At 43.5% G+C, this 19,026-nt stretch overlaps 2 protein-coding genes across 10 annotated transcripts in view; both read left to right on the plus strand.

The window, feature by feature from the left end:
- ttll12 (tubulin tyrosine ligase-like family, member 12) overlaps window positions 1-17,125 on the plus strand; it is a 49,599-nt gene extending 32,474 nt beyond the window's left edge. Inside the window, exon 13 of the mRNA XM_036944629.1 lies at window positions 16,862-17,125. Within this exon, the coding sequence (XP_036800524.1) occupies window positions 16,862-17,005 (144 nt within the window). The 3' untranslated portion in view covers window positions 17,006-17,125. The remainder of the gene's footprint in view (window positions 1-16,861) is intronic.
- Window positions 1-19,026, plus strand: part of LOC110490318 — a 41,325-nt gene that overhangs the window by 1,957 nt on the left and 20,342 nt on the right. The window contains exons 2-6 of one of the 9 annotated variants that reach the window (XM_036944622.1): window positions 92-5,772; window positions 5,955-6,020; window positions 8,422-8,463; window positions 8,500-8,553; window positions 8,674-9,800. The exons of 1 other annotated variant lie outside the window; for it this stretch is intronic. In XM_036944622.1, coding sequence (XP_036800517.1) covers window positions 126-5,772; window positions 5,955-6,020; window positions 8,422-8,463; window positions 8,500-8,553; window positions 8,674-8,999 — 6,135 coding nt within the window. In that variant the 5' untranslated portion in view covers window positions 92-125 and the 3' untranslated portion in view covers window positions 9,000-9,800. Of the gene's footprint in view, window positions 1-91; window positions 5,773-5,954; window positions 6,021-6,123; window positions 6,186-8,421; window positions 9,801-19,026 lie in introns of those variants that run through there. 7 more of the 9 variants (XM_036944626.1, XM_036944623.1, XM_036944620.1 and 4 more) reach the window with 7 other exon arrangements.

Consider the following 19,026-nt stretch of genomic DNA (forward strand, 5'->3'; position numbering starts at 1 on the left):
TTGTTAGAAAAATCAGTAACTTGGTTGATGGATAACCATTACTTAGTTTTCACAATAGTTTCTCTTTTTTTATACTTGAAATCCTACCCAGTTCAATGTGCTGGGACGGATAGAACTGACACAACATGGATAACGCCTATGAAAATGCCAGATCAAGAGAATGGAGCTATGGTGATGGATACAGCCGCCATAATATGGCTCAGTGGCAAAGTGCTCTCCCTGCTGGTGAAAGACAGTACCTCACCCAACAGGAAAGGGAACGACAGTGGCTGAACCATGAGAAAGAAGCTGCCATACGGGCCCACTACAACTCCCTTAGACAAAACTCTCCAATGGACTTCCGTGGACATGGGGCACAAGCGACCCAGCCGCCGCATCTGTATCATCAGGACCATCACAGAATGGCTCCGAGTCAGAACATAAGGGATTGGCCAAATCTCTATGGACCCCTGAGAGGCCAGGCATCCCCTAATGTAACCTTACACCGCAGTGGAGAGATAACAGAAACATGGGCTAAGCATGAACCCCACTTCCCCAGCTATGAGTTTTTACCCCCACTCATTGTCGAAAGAGGGCATGAGGATATAACCCATCACCATAAAGCTGACCGGGATTATATGGTTGGTCGGATAGTGAATCATAACAATCTCCATTGCTTGGAAAGCAAATGGCAGATGTTAGATCCCACCCATTCAAATGGACATGCTAGAGGACATTTTAATGAACATTCAAGGGGACATTCTAATTCCTATTCCAGGATTCATTCTACTGAATGCTCAAAGGGAAGTTCTAGGGGTAGGTCTAGTGCACGTTCTAGGGGTGGCTCTAGTGGACGTTCTAGGGGTGGGTCTAGTGCACGTTCTAGGGGTGGCTCTAGTGCATGTTCTAGGGGTGGCTCTAGTGTATGTTCTAGGGGTGGCTCTAGTGGACGTTCTAGGGGTGGCTCTAGTGGACGTTCTAGGGGTGGCTCTAGTGGACGTTCTAGGGGTGGCTCTAGTGGATGTCCTAGGGGTGGCTCTAGTGGACGTTCTAGGAGTGGCTCTAGTGGATGTTCTAGGGGTGGCTCTAGTGGACGTTCTAGGAGTGGCTCTAGTGGACGTTCTAGGGGTGGCTCTAGTGGACGTTCTAGGGGTGGCTCTAGTCGACGTTCTAGGGGTGGCTCTAGTGGACGTTCTAGGGGTGGCTCTAGTGGATGTTCTAGGGGTGGCTCTAGTGGAAGTTCTAGCGTCCATTTCAGCAGGTCTCCCAGGCTGGACTTCCAGGCTAAGCATGTCAACCCTTTTCAATCTATGACCAACAGTTCTACAGACATTCAGAACGCCAACATCACTCCAACTGTTCCTATGGTCAACAACAAACACAGTGAAACAACATCAGGACATACAACTGGTCCTGCGAGATATTCTACATCACTTGTTTTTACAGATTTCCCTTCCACGGGAGGTACAGAATCTGGTGTTGTTGACCTAAAAGCAGCCCAGGTAACACATGCAGACACCCATGGTATACTAGGACCTAGTGTTCCTTCCCAAGCCATAACACAACATACAGATCATCTTCCTGGCAATGCTGCTCTGGTTTCTCACACACAGACCTCTACCACCCCTGAACAGCAACATGCTTCCTCTCCTTCTCTCACTGACACCCCTCAGGAAAAACCTCATAAACATAAGATCTCGCTCAAGGAAATACAGCACTGGCCCCAGAGTGTTTTAAGATCTAAAAATGGACCTGTAAATGGGAATAACTCAACACAAGACCCCTCTCAGTCCCTACAATTCAGCACAGAGAAGATGTATGTTTTACAAGCAGGCAAAACACAACTACATCTAAACACCAAAGACTACCAGGCGAGGCCCCCTGAGAGGTTTAGTGATGAGGACTCCGCTATACGGCTGGAGATTAAGTCCAACCCCAGGTACATGACCCTGACGGCAGTCGCTACCGCTCCGCCGCCCCCCGTGGCTATCGTCCCGCCAATGGGTCCACAGCAGTCCCCAGAGCCCATGGAGACAGAGAATGCAGGCAATGAGCTGCCATTTAAGATTTTACAGGCCTGGTCCATCAACGAAAAACAGGCAGAAAACCTGTGGGAAAGAGCTAAAGATGATGCAAGTTCTCTCTCTGTCCTAAATGAGATGGTTCAAGTTGAGAGTCTTCTGGAGTGTGATAAACCTGTAGATGCATCTGCAATAAGTTCAATGGCATCTACAGGAGAGGACAATGATGAGGTCCTTCAGGTCATCACACAAATGGACAAGAGATCACCTTCACCATTTGTCCACACCAACCCTCAGGCAACTGATATTGTATGCATCGGTGGTGCCCAGATAATCGTGGAAGGTAGCTCTAATGTTGCAGATGAGAACACTCTTGATTTGTCCACAATTGCTGAAGTTCAGTTCAAGTTATGTGCGCTGCAGCAACTGGATACTTATCTGGAGAGTGCGACAACAGTCACAGAGGCAGAGGATGGTTGTCTCGAGGCCATATTGGAGTTGTATCGGGGAGGGGATACCTCTGACCTGGTAGAGGCTTTAAAAGATCAAATGGATGAGAAAATCATGCAGGATGTGTCTGCCTGGGCCGCAGAGGATGAGAAGGCAGTGGTTCTCTTTGCAGTCAGTGGTATATCACTAGGGGAAGTGCTCGAGAAGTTTCCCATTCCAGTACATGTTGACACCTCTTCCCAAGTGGGTTACAGGTCGTCATGGTTAAATGTCAACGAGAAGCTGAATGACATTGACAAAGATTCTGGAAGAGCTTGGTCTCTGTGGTTCATACCAGATAAAGCAGAGGACAGTTCCAAAGTGGTTGGGGGTGTCCAGATGGATGACACCTTCCACAGCAAGATGGAGACTGTGGAATTTCCTGCAGAAGCAATAGACTCAGACCTCACAACAAACACACACCTCACGATGGACGTAGACCCCCCAACAAACACAGACCTCCCAACAAACGCAGACTTAGAGACAGAACCCCTTTCCCCAATGATTTTGACCGTCCTCACACCAGAGGACGCTGTGAAACTGCTTGCTGAAACAGAGGCACCAGACACAGACCTCAAAACGGTCGTAGACCTCACAACAGACTCGGACACAGAACCCCTTTCCCCAATGAATTTGACCATCCTGAGATCTGAGGATGCCATGAGACTGTTTTGCCAGATCGAGAATGGCTCTGACCTCCAATTCGCGTCCCCTGAATCCTGCTCTAAAAACAAAGATAAGACACAGACAAACCAACTAGAGAATATAGAAAGTGGCAGCTTAGATAAGTCCTGCTACTGTCCTTGTGGTATTGAAACTGACAATGGGTTTGAAATGGGCCTATGCTCCAGTTGTCAGAGAGAGAAAGGATTGCAGCAAGATACAAGATGCATAACAATCGCTCACTGCTTTACCATGTCACATAGAAATGATCAGGAGACAGAGGTCCCTAAGGACTCTGGGGGGAAGGTGACTGCTGTTGACAATCAATGCAGGGACAAGAAGCAGACACATTCAACTGAAGAAGAGGGTGATGACAATAAGACACAGGGTGAAATGCAGCAATGGACAGGCGTCATACCGATCATTGACTTTTTTTTCTGGTCAGATACAAGTGAGGATTCTGATCAGGAGACAGAGGAGAGCTATAATGAACAACATGCTCAGATTGAGGCTCATGCTTCTAGTGTTAAAAGGACAGAGCCTGAAACTGATGCCAAAGCACCATGTGAGTCAGCCCAAGAACGTACGACCCAAAGCAAAGTCAGTCCTGGTTCCGAGGATAGGGAAAGATGGCAAGAGAAGGACCAAGACTGCAGGATGACTACATTACCACTTCCCAAGGTTGAAAACCCCTCTAAGTTAAGAGCTAACATCATAGCAGACAACTGGTTTTCACCTATAGAGGACTGTGGTTCACCTGTAGAAAAGTATGACAAAGTTGCTGACTTTGTCACCCAATACAAAACCTGCAAGTCAAAGCAAAAAGGACATAAAAAAATGGAAAAGGAGAAGTCCCTCCATCCAACGTCATCTGACAGGCAAAGTTACAAGAAAAGCCATGGGAGAGCAGAGAGGGGAAGGACACCATCCCAAACCACTAAGTGCTATGGGTTGAAGGCAACTGTGGATAATCAATGCAGGGACATGAAGCCACATGCACCACACAAGACGAGACATTCAACTGAGAGTGATGGAAATCGATGTAAAGACAAGAAGAGGGGATCATCAACTGTGAAAGCGTGTGAAGGCTGTCAATCCAGGGACAAGAAGCCACCGAAGAGGAGACATTCAACTGAGAAAGAGAGAGAGGATAATCAAAGTAGGGACAAGATGTCACAGAAGAGAAGATATTCAACTGAAACTGACGGCAGGAACTCAAACTCCAAAGAGTTACAGTGCCAGTTGGTGGACATAGAGAGGAGCAGTGGAAGCTCACTCCCGTGCCCTGGGGTGAAAACCCTCCATGTGCAGGGATCCTCAAATACCACCGTTCCTCTCAAAATCTCCATAAACATCCCCAAAAAGCCTTCCATAAACGCCTCACCCTCAAAACATGCAGAGGAAATCCTCAAAATCCCGAAGACTAAAGCCCAGAACAAAACTAACAGACACTGCTCCCTTGCAAAGTCGGTGTCTCCTGTTGTCAAAGAGAGGCAGAGGAATGGCGGCAAACAAAAGCAAACAATTCAATGCTTAAAAATCAGATTGGAAAAGCTGTCCTTACCCCAAAATCTTGTCAGGAAAGGTTCTCCACCAAGCCGGAAGAGGGAGGAAGGTTCTCCACCAAGGCAGAAGAGGGTGGCAGATAGAGGAGAGCCTGAGGGTTTAGGGGTAAATGTTTCTAGGCATCCTGACTTGTCCAAGAAACTAAAACGTAAGGCACAGAGCGACTTGAAATCCCAACAGAATTTGACAAAGATTCCGAAGATGTTGAATGGAGTGTTTTCAAAAAGTGAGTGTAAGAATGACTCGCCGCCAAGGATTCTGAAGCTTCCAAGGACTCCAGAGGTTTCAAAGGATTTGCATGAGAGAGAGAACAGGAAAGAGCCATCTCCCAGTGCTTCCCCTGAATCACAAATGCTGGACAAACCTGCAAGAGTGGCACACAAGCCCAAATATTTTATCAAACCTGCCAGTCCCAGTTGTTACAGCCCAGGTAGTCATGCTTGCCCTAATACGGCCATGGTTTCACCGTCACATAGCAACGTAGATTTTTGTGAAAAAGTCTCTGCGAGGCAACAGGTGTTCTCAGATTGGGAGAGCAGCTTTGTCCCGACTCCAACCCCCCGGACTTGCAGGCGATCAGGGTGTCCTCCAGAGGAAGTGGAAGGTCAACAGGCCAGTCGCAGGTCCAGCTCGGAGACCAGGATCATCCGACCCATTCTAAAACGTGTCGATGCTCCGCCAAAACCCAAGCGGAACATCAGCTTTCCTTTGAATCCAAGGAACGTGCACTACTTCAAGCCCTGTGAATATGAAAATTACGTCATGTTCAACAGGTCTTACACAGATCCGGAAGATGCACAGCGCTCTGATGATGAAGAGGAAGATGCTTCTGTGAACTGCCAGAACAAGAAGAAACAGCCCCCCGTTATGGAAGCGAAGCAGCAAGATATAGGGGAGCTGAAGCCTGGACCAAGCGGTTTATGTGAAAAGCGCTTCAAAAGGAAGTGGGAAATGCAGGAGCCTGCTGCCATTTTGATGAAGGAGAGCATTGTTCAGGCAAAGCATTGGACGAAGTCTCTCCATCGTGATCCTCCAAAAGAATTCAGACACTCAGGTAAGGACACTAATCGCAAGCCACTGGCAAAAGAAAACGGCATGTATTCCCTCAAAGTTTTTGTGTAATATGTATAGCTAGCATGGACATGAAAAACGAACACACAGAATAACACACAACAGGTCAATATTTAGATACATTGTTGGGGATTTCCAGTCATTGACAAGTTCTTCTGGTTACAGCAAAAATAACTGGAGTTGGTTACAAGTGGTCCGAGAAGCAGAAGAAGAGGCCAAATGAAATTGAAGGTAAGTCGCAGGCTATGCTAGCCTCACATCGTAGGCTACTTTTACAATTGCACCAATGATTTCCCAGTATTTCAAACTGTTGTGTATGTTTTTTTCCTTTTAGAAAAATCTCAGACCTAGACTGACTGACTGTTGGGTTCTGATTGGAATCATCTAGATGAAAGGGTATTATGTTATTTATAGGAGCTGAGTAGTGAATGCAAATGTATCATGCTATATTGAGTCTGGGTCAATTTGACCTAAGCAAACTTGGGAGTCAAAGTGAGAGGGGTGACAGAGAATAGGGGTGAACAGACCGGTGTATTTCCCAACTCTCACAGGATGTGACTTAATATATTACCATATGTAATTGGTAAGCGTCATTCCATTTGATTTCAATCCCGTTTTGACCGGTCAAACATGTGTGGAAAGATTTGTTCAAATCTGCAGTCAAAAGGTGATTGAAATCAAATGGAACGACCTATAAAGTAAAGGGAAAGCTTGGGGAAAAAGTTGATGTACTTGTTCAAAGTGTACAAAAACTTCACTAGAAAATCAGCCTTATCGATGAGAACATCAATACCAACTTGTTAGGTAACTGAAACCTATGTACAGTGGGGCAAAAAAGTATTTAGTCAGCAACCAATTGTGCAAGTTCTCCCACTTAAAAAGATGAGAGAGGCCTGTAATTTGCATCATAGGTACACTTCAACTATGAAGTGACAGACAAAATGAGAAGAAAAAAAATCCAGAAAATCACATTGTAGGATTTAGGACATTGCAAATTATGGTGGAAAATAAGTATTTGGTCAATAACAAAAGTTTATCTCAATACTTTGTTATATACCCTTTGTTGGCAATGACAGAGGTCAAATATTTTCTGTAAGTCTTCACAAGGTTTTCACACACTGTTGCTGGTATTTTGGCCCATTCCTCCATGCAGATCTCCTCTAGAGCAGTGATGTTTTGGGGCTGTTGTTGGGCAACACGGACTTTCAACCCCTCCATCTATGGGGTTGAGATCTGGAGACTGGCTAGGCCACTCCAGGACCTTGAAATGCTTCTTACGAAGCCACTCCTTCGTTGCCCGGGCGGTGTGTTTGGGATCATTGTCATGCTGAAAGACCCAGCCACGTTTCATCTTCAATGCCCTTGCTGATGGAAGGAGGTTTTCACTCAAAATCTCACGATACTTGGCCCCATTCATTCTTTCTTTTACACGGATCAGTCGTCCTGGTCCCTTTGCAGAAAAACAGCCCCAAAGCATGATGTTTCCACCCCCATGCTTCACAGTAGGTATGGTGTTCTTTGGATGCAACTCAGCATTCTTTGTCCTTCAAACACGACGAGTTGAGTTTTTACCAAAAAGTTATATTTTGGTTTCATCTGACATTCTCCCAATCTTCTTCTGGATCATCCAAATGCTCTCTAGCAAACTTCAGACAGGCCTGGACATGTACTGGCTTAAGCAGGGGGACACGTCTGGCACTGCACGATTTGAGTCCCTGGCAGCGTAGTGTGTTACTGATGGTAGGCTTTATTACTTTGGTCCCAGCTCTCTGCAGGTCATTCACTAGGTCCCCCCGTGTGGTTCTGGGATTTTTGCTCACCGTTCTTGTGATAATTTTGACCCCACGTGGTGAGATCTTGCGTGGAGCCTCAGATCGAGGGAGATTATCAGTGGTCTTGTATGTCTTCCATTTCCTAATAATTGCTCCCACAGTTGATTTCTTCAAACCAACCTGTTTACTATTGCATATTCAGTCTTCCCAGCCTGGTGCAGGTCTACAATTTTGTTTCTGGTGTCCTTTGACAGCTCTTTGGTCTTGGCCATAGTGGAGTTCGGAGTGTGAATGTTGGAGGTTGTGGACAGGTGTCTTTTATACTGATAACAAGTTCAAACAGGTGCCATTAATACAGGTAAAGAGTGGAGGACATAGGAGCCTCTTAAAGAAGAAGTTAAAGGTCTGTGAGAGCCAGAAATCTTGCTTGTTTGTAGGTGACCAAATACTAATTTTCCACCATGATTTGCAAATAAATTCATTAAAAATCCTACAATGTGATTTTCTGTTTTTTTTTTCAAATTTTGTCTGTCATAGTTGAAGTGTACCTATGATGAAAATTACAGGCCTCATCTTTTTAAGTGGGAGAACTTGCACAATTGGTGGCCGACTAAATAGTTTTTTTGCCCCACTGTAAGGGTGACTTCTGTTGACTGGGTTGGAACATTTTCTGTTCATGCTCTTGAGCATATTCTGAGGCAGTGTTCTCAGGATCCTGTGTACGTTCAATAGATTTTTGAACTGAAAAGTTGCCTTACTGATCCTTCATCTCCACTTGGAAAGCCAGTAGCTGGGTGACAGCTATTTCCTACAGTGCTAATGTGGATATTTCTCACCTTCTCACTAATGCTTGCCTCTAGGTTCCTCTCTGAATGCAAGCCCCCTTCACGGTCACCATCCAGGTTCCTCTCAGAATGCAAGTCACGGTCACCATCCAGGTTCCTCTCAAAATGCAAGTCACGGTCACCATCCAGGTTCCTCTCAGAATGCAAGTCCCCGTCACGGTCACTGTCCACGTTCCGCTCAGAATGCAAGTCACGGTCACCATCTAGGTTCTTCTCAGAATGTAAGTCCTTGTCACGGTCACTGTTCACGTTCCTCTCAGAATGCAAGTCACGGTCACCATCCAGGTTCCTCTCAGAATGTAAGTCCCCGTCACGGTCACTGTTCACGTTCCTCTCAGAATGTAAGTCCCCGTCACGGTCACTGTTCACGTTCCACTCAGAATGTAAGTCCTCGTCACGGTCACCATCCAGGTTCCTCTCAGAATGCAAGTCCCCGTCACGGTCACTGTCCACGTTCCTCTCAGAATGTAAGCCCCCTCGTGGTCACCATTCATCCTCCGGCCAGGGGAGAAGAGTTAAGCCAACAGCCAGGCACCATAGCTCTCCCATGGATGAATGGAACAAGCGGTGGTCGGGAGAGACGTGATTCGTAAGCATATCAGTCGGACATGACAGGATACACCAGACAGAACAGTAGTTGATGTCAACCTGCAAAGACAATACTTTTACCTCAAACCTGACATCGTGCCTATGCTGTTCTTTAAAAAAAAAAACTTGAAACCCTACATATTTAGGCTACATTATGCAGTTTACTTCTCTACATGTTTTCATCTGTTTTTAAATGAATAAATGACTGATTTCTCTCCCTAATTAATAGGTTCGGTTAGCTGTGGTTGAAGTCAGAAGTGTGTATTATATAGTATGTACATGTGTTATTGTTACTCTTGACACCTAACGGTGATTGGTGTTTGGTTACCTGTATTCCTATAGTATTGTTTGCCTACATTGTTAGGACACCATCATAGTGATGGTATCGGACATTGTTTGTTTACAGTGTTTTCTATTGCAACCAGAACCAAAACTTAAGGGAAGAAACCCGACAACTTTTTGTTGTTGTTGTAATATGTTATTTTTTTAACGCTGGTGGTAAAGTGGGTAAATGTATCATGGATATCGACATTAAATGATGTTTGAAAGACATTATGTCGCTTTTTTTGATGTGATTTCTTGCACTGGTTTATAGTTTTGTGGCCATAGATGATGTTTCGGGTATTGAGGAATGTATGTAGTTTACAGGTCACTGGTTTCATACTACGTCCTAAAGTTGTCAATCCCATGTTTTGTTTTTAATATTTGTCAATTTTTGTCCGTTTTGATGCTGTATTGTTTTTTTTATGTACACCTCTGTTTACTGTATTGTTATGGCACTGAAATAATATAAATATAGAAAATATGTTTTTGTTGATTGATACCTGTCCTCTCAGACTACCCAGCATCCAATGAAGGTAATTGTAGTATTATTTACCCCCACCACCAGGTGAAGACCACAATTAAGACACACACCACCAGAGGGAAGCAAAGTACAATATTAATGTTCCTTTCATTTCAGTCACTCGCTTGTGCAAGGCTTCTCCAATGTGTTGAGACTAAAGAGGAAAAAGAAACGCACACCTATTTAGGCGAGGTGCTGGCTAGCGGAGTAGAAAACTTGAAAATAAAGGAGAGCCGCACACTAAGAGCTCAGATGCAAAAATGTAATGTCCGACGTTTCAACAGACAAGCTGTCTTCGTCAGGGTATAATCACAAACACTGCAGGGTGACTTGTTTATATAGTGTCAAAAGACACACAGGTGTCTGTAATTAATAATGTTAATTCTCAAATATTAAAGGACATACAAAGAACAACATACAAAAAACAAATGGATAGCATATGATCATAGCTTCAATTTAGTCTACATAAGCCTACAAACAATTACAATGGCAAAGTCACAATAATCACAAGAATGCTTCAGATCAAAGTCTATGTTGAGACCGAAGGGAGCAAGGTATTGGAGTGGCCATCACAAAGCCCTGACCTCAACCCTATAGAACATTTGTGGGCAGAACTGGAAAAGCATGTGGAGCAAGGAGGCCTACAAACCTGACTCAGTTACACCAGCTCTGTCAGGAGGAATGGGCCAAAATTCACCCAACTTATTGTGGGAAGCTTGTGGAAGGCTACCCAAAACCTTTGACCCAAGTTAAACAATTTAAAGGCAATGTTACCAAATACTAATTGAGTGTATGTAAACTTCTGACCCTCTGGGAATGTGATGAAAGAAATACAATACAAATTCTGACATTCCACATTCTTAAAACAAAGTGGTGATCCTAACTGACCTAAGACGGGGGCATTTTTTACCAGGATTAAATGTCAGGAATTGTCAAAAACGGAGTTTAAATGTGTTTGGCTAAGGTGTATGTAAACTTCTGACTTCAACTGTACATGTTTATATGTAATTATTATTTAATTCCTTTCCAAGAGAAAAAGGCCTGGGGAATGATCTATGGTAAACCAACACCTCCATCAGTCTGTAAATCACCACCGTCAAGATGTGACTGGTTCAGACATTGTCTCTTCCATGACGTATCTCCAGAGCCATCCATGTTTCTTTTCATGTACATTTCCCAACTCTTTCAAATGCTCAAACACATTCCACAGTTCAACAACGTCACTACACATCAATCACCAGGACAGCTTGATTGCAAACACATGTTTTACCCAAAACAGTTGCACTATCAGGTTACATAAGCACTCACTCGATAGCGTGAGAACATCCGGACAGGATGTACATAAATGGGCATAACCACGTGATACATAAAATAGGTCATCAATCACTTTCAGAGACATGCCGTCTACTGTATTCTCTCTCTGCCCCAGGTTCACTACGATGAATTCATTCCTATGTTTGAAAAGCAGTATCCTCAGTATCCATGGAAAGAGGTTGAGATAAACACACACTTTTAATCTTTCGCTTGTGTCTGTGTGTGAGTTAAGAAACAAACAAACACATACTAGTAGTAGTCATGGATCCTGCCCCAGAGTCGACACATTCTGGGTGATGTGAAACAAGTAATCTCCATGGCTTCCTCTCTGGCGAGCTCCCATTTGCTATTGCTGATCATTGTTCTCAAACATTGTCGTTGCACATCTCGCACTGCAAGAGCATTGCAGATTTTGTGCAGATGAAATCAATTATGTTTGAACGTGTTGGGACTTCTTGGATTGCTCAAAGCCTAGATTGGTAACCCTTAGATTGCGTCTTTGACCCGCTCACATTAAATGAGCGTCGGTGACGGCCTAGCGACCCGAGTAAGCAACATGGGCATATTGTCTCTGATCTCAAACTTGTCTAGGACAGGTATATCGTTGCCAAAATTGTGTAGGGTATACCCGGCTTTTCTCTGTAACTCTTTTACACAATCAGAGATGAGTTACCTGGAAAGGTAATATATAGTAATACATTTAACAAAGTAACCCGCTACTTTGCAATATTACTTGTGTGGATAGTAAATGCGTTATATTACTTTCATGAGAAAAATCTAAATCTCACTCATTTGTTTGACTGTCAGAGATACGCTACCAGAGACAGGATACTTACTCAAATCAAATGTTATTTGTCACATGCTTTGTAGACCACGGGTAGACTAACAGTGAAATTCTTACCTACGTGTCCTTTTCCAACAATGCAGAGTTAAAGATAAGATCAAATAAAAATATATAAATAGTGAAAAGAAAGATATAAACAGTGAATAACTAATAGAAATGAGTAAAAAATAACATGGCTATATACAGGGAGCACCAGTTTGAAGTCGATGTACTGTACCTACCATAGCCTTCGGAAAGTATTCAGACCCTTTGACTTTTTCCACATTTTGTGACGTTACAGCCTTATTCTACAATTTATTGAATGGTTTTTTCCCCCTCATCAATCTACACACAATGCCCCATAACGACAAAGCAGAAACATGTTTATAGAAATCTTTGCTAATGTATTATAAATAAAAAACGGAAATATAAATAACTATTCAGACCCTTTGCTCAGTACTTTGTGGAAGCGCCTTCGTTAGCGATTACAGCATTGAGTCTTCTATGACGCTACAAGCTTGGCACACATGTATTTGGGGAGTTTCTTCCATTCTTCTCTACAGATTCTCTCAAGCTCTGTCAGGTTGGATGGGGAGCATTGTTGCACAGCTAGCACAGGTGTCTCCAGAGATGTTTTGATCAGGTTCAAGTCTGGGCTCTGGTTGGACCACTCAAGGACTTTCAGAGACGTTTCCCGAAGCCACTCCTGCATTGTCTTGGCTCTGGAGCAAGTTTTCATCAAGGATCTCTCTGTACTTTGCTCCGTTCATCTTTGCCTCAATTCTGACTAGTCTCCCAGTCCCTCAGGTGCCAGGTTTCCTCCAGACGTGACACTTGGCATTCAGGTCAAAGAGTTGAATCTTGGTTTCATCAGACCAGAGGATCTTCTTTGTCATGGTCTGAGAGTCTTTAGGTGCTTTTTTGGCAAACTCCAAGCGGGCTGTCACGTGCCTTTTACTGAGGAATGGCTTCGTCTGGCCACTCTACCATAAGTCCCGAGTTGGTGAAGTGTGTCGAGGAAATTCATACTGAGAGAGTCTTTGTCATTTCTTCAAAAGAAATCATCTTTATTTAATATTGAATTAATTATTGCAATAATGAGACAAGGCAACCCAACATTCTCAAGTAGACTACACTTCACAGACAATGCACAGTTTTTATATAGCTGACATTAAAGATGCTTAGTCATGGCTGGTTCCACCCATCTCATGCAGATTGAGAGTGCACCATAAGCACCTATGGGTTTATCTATCTGCCTCTTATTGTAGACACAATAAGGATTATATTCTACTCCCCAGGCTTATCCTCATCTTGGTTACACCCACCACATCTTATCTACAGAATGCCAGCTGTAGGATTTTAGGATTCTCTCAGTTCACACAGACATTTAATAGAACATAAATGTCTTACGATTAGTTAAGTATATAATCGTTAACTATTAATATCAAACAAATCAGGTAAATATGTCATTTTCCTATCACATGTGCTGCAGAGATGGTTGTCCTTCTGGAAGTTTCTCCCATCTCCACAGAGGAACTCCAGAGCTCTGTCAGAGTGACCACCGGGTTCTTGCTCACCTCCCTGACCAAAGCCCTTCTCCCCCGATTGTATGGAATGGGTCACAAGGTAAGACTTGATATATAAGAAAGGAGTATCCCCAAGCCAGTTAGCATTTGCTATGAAGACTGTTCTTATTGTACAGCGTTTGGCCCCTAAGACAAGGCTCTTATCTCGTCCCTGGTACCTCACAGCACAGAAACACCAACTCATTCTATGGCATAAATCAATTGTCAGCTCCAGATACTCCTTTCTCACGTAAAACCCATGTCTTGACCACACGCCTAGACTAGCTGCAGGGAGCTGGAGTATAACCCATCCCTTTGCAAAAACACAGCCTTAGTAGAACAGAAATGTTTTACTATTTGTTAAGTATATATAATTGTTAACTATTAATATTAAACAAATCAGGTAAATACCAGATATTTCTCTCACAGAGCTCACTGAGGGGAGTGAGCCTCTGGGTCATTGTCCCAGTGCAACATCAGAGATGACATACAATGGTTCCAGACACTACCCCACACATCCTGTCTCAGACCTTACACCCCCCCCCCCCTCCCACACACACACACCAAGGCCGAAGGAGGGAGTGACTGGCGCACAGACATTGTGGAGACAAGTATTTGGCTCCCCATTAATCACGCCATCTCTTCACATGCTTTGCAATAGGTAAAGACACATTCACTTATGAAGACAATGTTCCCTGTTGTCCTCCTTTGCCCTATTCTCTTTCTGATATTCTGCATAGCAACAGGGACATGTGATAGACAAGCCTGACTCCTCCCCTCTCTGGACCCCAGGTGACTGAGGCCCATATGAGGGCGGAAGTGCAACTACTGTCGTGGATAATCGGATCAAATATAACGCATACCAGAACTTGTGAAATCAATTAGGCTTTTAATACAAGAGTATAGCAAGCCGGGATGGTCCGCGGAACACACACCGCTTCCCAGAGCCCCGGCTCCTGTATTTATACACATATAGCATATGGGTCCATCCCATATGCAAATAAACATACTTCCCCTATCCTTCTGCCACCATTGTCTTTTAGTTCAGGCTTCTTGCTTGTTCACGCCCAATAACGCCCATATCTGCTTTCAGTGAGATTATAATGGTGGCAGTACCCTTGCTTTGTCCTAAAAATAATATGCGTCCCTTTATTCTATAGGCCTATTCTTTGGCCCTGCATTTAGCTTATGGTTCTTGTGTGTGTGTATTTCTATAGGCCTATTCTTATAGGCCTATTCTATGACCCTACATTTGACTTATGGTTCTTTTGTGTGTATGCTTTTGTCAGCCGACTATGTGTCCCCTCTTAGTGTATCCACTTCTCCTAGGTGTAATGTTTCTTTTGTATGTGGATCAATAGACTATGTGTCTCCTCTTACTTTAGTGTATCCAATTCTCCTAGGTGCCTGTGTGTCTCATTTACTCCCACACTACCAACACCAGAGTCCGAAGTGATGGGTTTAGATTTCTGAGCTTGAACTATTATTAATCATTAGTTATAATAGAGACACGAGGGGAGCCATAATGAAGCTTGCGAGGGGCTGAGTGCAGGGAAACCAGTCACATATGGCAGTACTGATAAGGAGAGGAACCGTTTATTGCCCATATCACTTAACTTCCAACCTAGCAATAAACATGCACGTTTTAGCTATAAGGAGGAGACTCCATCCAAGGTGGAGTATGTATACTACCACGGGTGGAGCCATGTCTTTGTCTGTTCAGCTGTTCGATCCTTTGGGAAGAATACACACGGTTTAAGCTCTCATAGTGTCCTTCGAGTTCTTACCCTGATGTATTAGAACCTAACAGAAGGGATACATTCGAAGTACAATTGTTCAACAGTTCAATCATATATGCATTTTATGTAGATAAGACATCTTAATTATCTATGTTACCGAGCTAATTCTGATTCTTCCGCCACAGGGTCGGAATACTTTCCGAAGGCACTGTAATAGGTAAAGTAACTAGGCAACAGGATAGATAATAGACAGTAGTGTGTATGTGTGGTGTCACTATGCAGAACTACTAACTCAGGTTTGACGATCACTAGTTTCCCCTTTCATCTGTGGCGCTGCTTTCCTGTGCTAGTCTACAAGTGCTGCGCTGTATATGGGATGCTTAATTAGCCATATATACTGATGTGTAAATAATTGCTTTAGTGTGATTTTAAGTTGAAGTTCAATTAGGCTTTAAACCTTTGGGATGTTTTGATGTATAAAGTCGTAGTATGAGAAGAGAAAAGGCTTGCTGTATGTCTGGGGAAGTGTCTGTGTGACCGAAGACCCCAGATATGCAATCTGGCACAACAGCAAGTCAGTATTTTTCACTGCGACTCCAACATGTTTATTACCTAAACTTAATGAAGGTATATTAAACAACGTTTACTGTTAGGTTCTACTCCAGGTCCAGACCAGACCGACACTGATAAAAGCTCAAACTAGATTTATTCACTCAACTGGATGCTTCAGCTGAATAGCATAAGTCACACAAGCATATACACTGAGTATACAATATATTAAGGACACCTGCTCTTTCCATGACATAGACTGACCAGGTGAATCCAGATGAAAACTATGATCCCTTATTGATGTCACTTGTTAAATCCACTTCAATTCAGTGTAGATGAATGGGAGGAGACTAGTTAAGAGGCCGGTTAAAGAAGGATTATTAAGCCTTGAGACAATTAACATGGATTGTTTATGTGTGCCATTCAGAGGGTGAATGGGCAAGTCAAAAGATTTAAGTGCCTTTGAACAGGGTATGGTAGTAGGTTCCAGGAGCACCAGTTTGAGTGTGTCAATAACTGCGACACTGCTGGGTTTTTCACTCTCAACAGCTTCCCGTGTTTATCAAGAATAGTCCACCACCCAAAGGACATCCAGTCAACTTGACACAACTGTGGGAAGCATTGGAGTCAACATGGGCCAGCATCCCTGTGGAACGCTTTAAACACCTTGTAGAGTCGTATCATACTTATGCTAAAATGTTTGTTCTATTCTACTGCCATTTACTTTGTTCGTACTCTTTTATTATTTCTTATCGTTGTATTGTCAAGAAGGAACCTGCAAGTAAGCATTTGGTTGGACAGTGTCGACAATGTGTATCCTGTACATATGACTAATAAAACTGGAAACTTTAATGTGTTACCCCCAACACTGTAGGTAATATAGTTGTTACTGTTCTCTCTCTACTCCCATCCTCTCTCTTTCCCTCTGTCCTTATCTTCACCTGTCATCTTTCTCTGTCTACCTCCTCCCCTTGTTTTTTCTCTCTCTACCCCCTTCTCACACTTCACCCCTCCCCTCTCTCCTCTTTCTCAGAGAGAGGTGTTCACGGCATTTGCAGAGCTCTTCCAGGCAGCCTCGTCCCGGCCCCCTACGGTTTCTGTGCCTACCCCTCCTCCCGGGCCATCTGGCTGTAGACCTAGGGTCATGGGTTCGATCTCTGCTGGGTTTAACAATTAATTTGTGATTTATAACACATACTGATCCCTACAGAGGTTTAGTTTCACTAAACTGCGAACAGCATATAGGAAAATGGCTATACTGTATATGATTGAATCAAATTTTATTGGTCACATACACATGGTTAGCAGATGTTATTGGTCACATACACATGGTTAGTAGATGTTATTGCGAGGGTAGCGAAATGCTTGTGATTCTAGATCTGACTGAAGTATAATCTAACATGTAATCTAACAATTCCACAACAACTACCGAATACACACAATTCCTAGTAAAGGGATGGAATAAGAATATGTACATATACATATATGGATGATCGATGACCGTGCGGCACAGGCCAGATGCAATAGATGGTATAAAATACAGTGTATACATATGGGAGGAGTAATGCAAGATATGTAAACATTATTAAAGTGGCATTATTAAAGTGACTAGTGATCTATTTTTTAAAGTGGCCAATGATTTCAGGTATGTATGGAGGCAGCAGCCTCTCTGTGTTAGTGACGGCTGTTTAACAGTCTGACCTTGCATTCTGGATGGTAGCGGGGTGAACAGGCAGTGGCTCGGGTAGTTGTTCTCCTTGATGATCTTTTTGGCCTTCCTGTGACAGCGGGTGCTGTAGGTGTCCTGGAGGGCAGGTAGTTTGCCCCCAGTGATGCGTTGTGCAGATCGCACCACCCTCTGGAGAGCCCTGTGGTTGTGGGCTGTGCAGTTGACGTACCAGGCGGTGATACAGCCCAACAGGATGCTCTCAATTGTGTATCTGTAAAAGTTTCAGGATTTTAGGTGACAAACCTTAGTGGGAGTTTCCCCGAAGTGATAGTTTACACCCAGGGGATAGGTACAATGGCACTGTTCATCTATAAATCAATAGTTATACCATTGAGGAGTATACCGGTGTAGACCATTGTATACTAAATCCCATATACTTAATCAAATTTCCTACACATAATTTGTATTTCATAATTTGTGTGAAGAGTGTGGTGGAAAATGGTCTTAGAAATATGACACTTACAATAACTTGTGAATTCAATAAAGGCCTTTAATACAAGGGTATCACAGGCCGTGCTGGTCCGCGGAACAACCGTTTTCCTTGTGCACTGGCCCTGCTTTTATACACATACAGCATATGAGTCCATCCCACATGCAAATGAAGTTCCTTCCCTCAGTCCTTCTGCCACCATTATCTTTTGGCTTAAGTTTCTTGCTTGTTCACGCCCAATAACGCCCATATCTGCTTTCAGTTAGGTTATAAAGGTGGCAGGACTCTTTCATGCCCTAAAAAAATATATATATATCTATCATGGCAAGCACTCTCCTTGGTGTGTCCTTCTGGTATTGATCTGTCCTGCACTTATGTTCAGCTTAATGTGCACCGCCCGATGGGACTCCCAGTCACGACTGGTTGTGATACAGCCTGGATTCAAACCACGGTATCTGTAGTGACGCCTCAAGCACAGAGTTTTCTTGTGTTGGGGAATAATCAGAATTAGGTGGTAACATAGATGTAAGATGTTTTATATTCATCATATGTTTGTAAATTACTTCTCATCAGAATGTTATTTTTGTATAATACTGTGGCAGGGTTTGCAGTATCTGTTCTATGTCAAGACTAAGTTGCATGGCCGCAGAGAGGGGAGAGGTCAAGGTGTCATCATGTGTAAACATATTTTTTGCTCCGCTGTGTCTGTGTGCCAGTCACTGGATGGCAGTGTCTGGAATCATTCTATGCTCGCCGTGAGCTTGTCCAGGATTGGTTGTATTTAGAATTGGTTGTCTCTAAATGACAATTTGATATATGCCTGTGGATATTGTTACGGATACCATTATCCTGTGTGTGTGTGTATCCTGTGTGTGTTTATTTTCTCTCCGTCTCCCCTCACAGGTGAAAATCATCACTCCCCAATCAGTCAACAATTAACCCATCAATCAGAAGACACACCTCCTCCTGTTTCCTACCCTATCACAGTTCCTTCCCCATGGTTTAAAAACCCCATCATTTGTTTGCTCTAGAGCTCAAT

The sequence above is a fragment of the Oncorhynchus mykiss genome, chromosome 15 (assembly GCF_013265735.2).
Source record: "Oncorhynchus mykiss isolate Arlee chromosome 15, USDA_OmykA_1.1, whole genome shotgun sequence".
Classification (NCBI taxonomy): domain Eukaryota; kingdom Metazoa; phylum Chordata; class Actinopteri; order Salmoniformes; family Salmonidae; genus Oncorhynchus; species Oncorhynchus mykiss.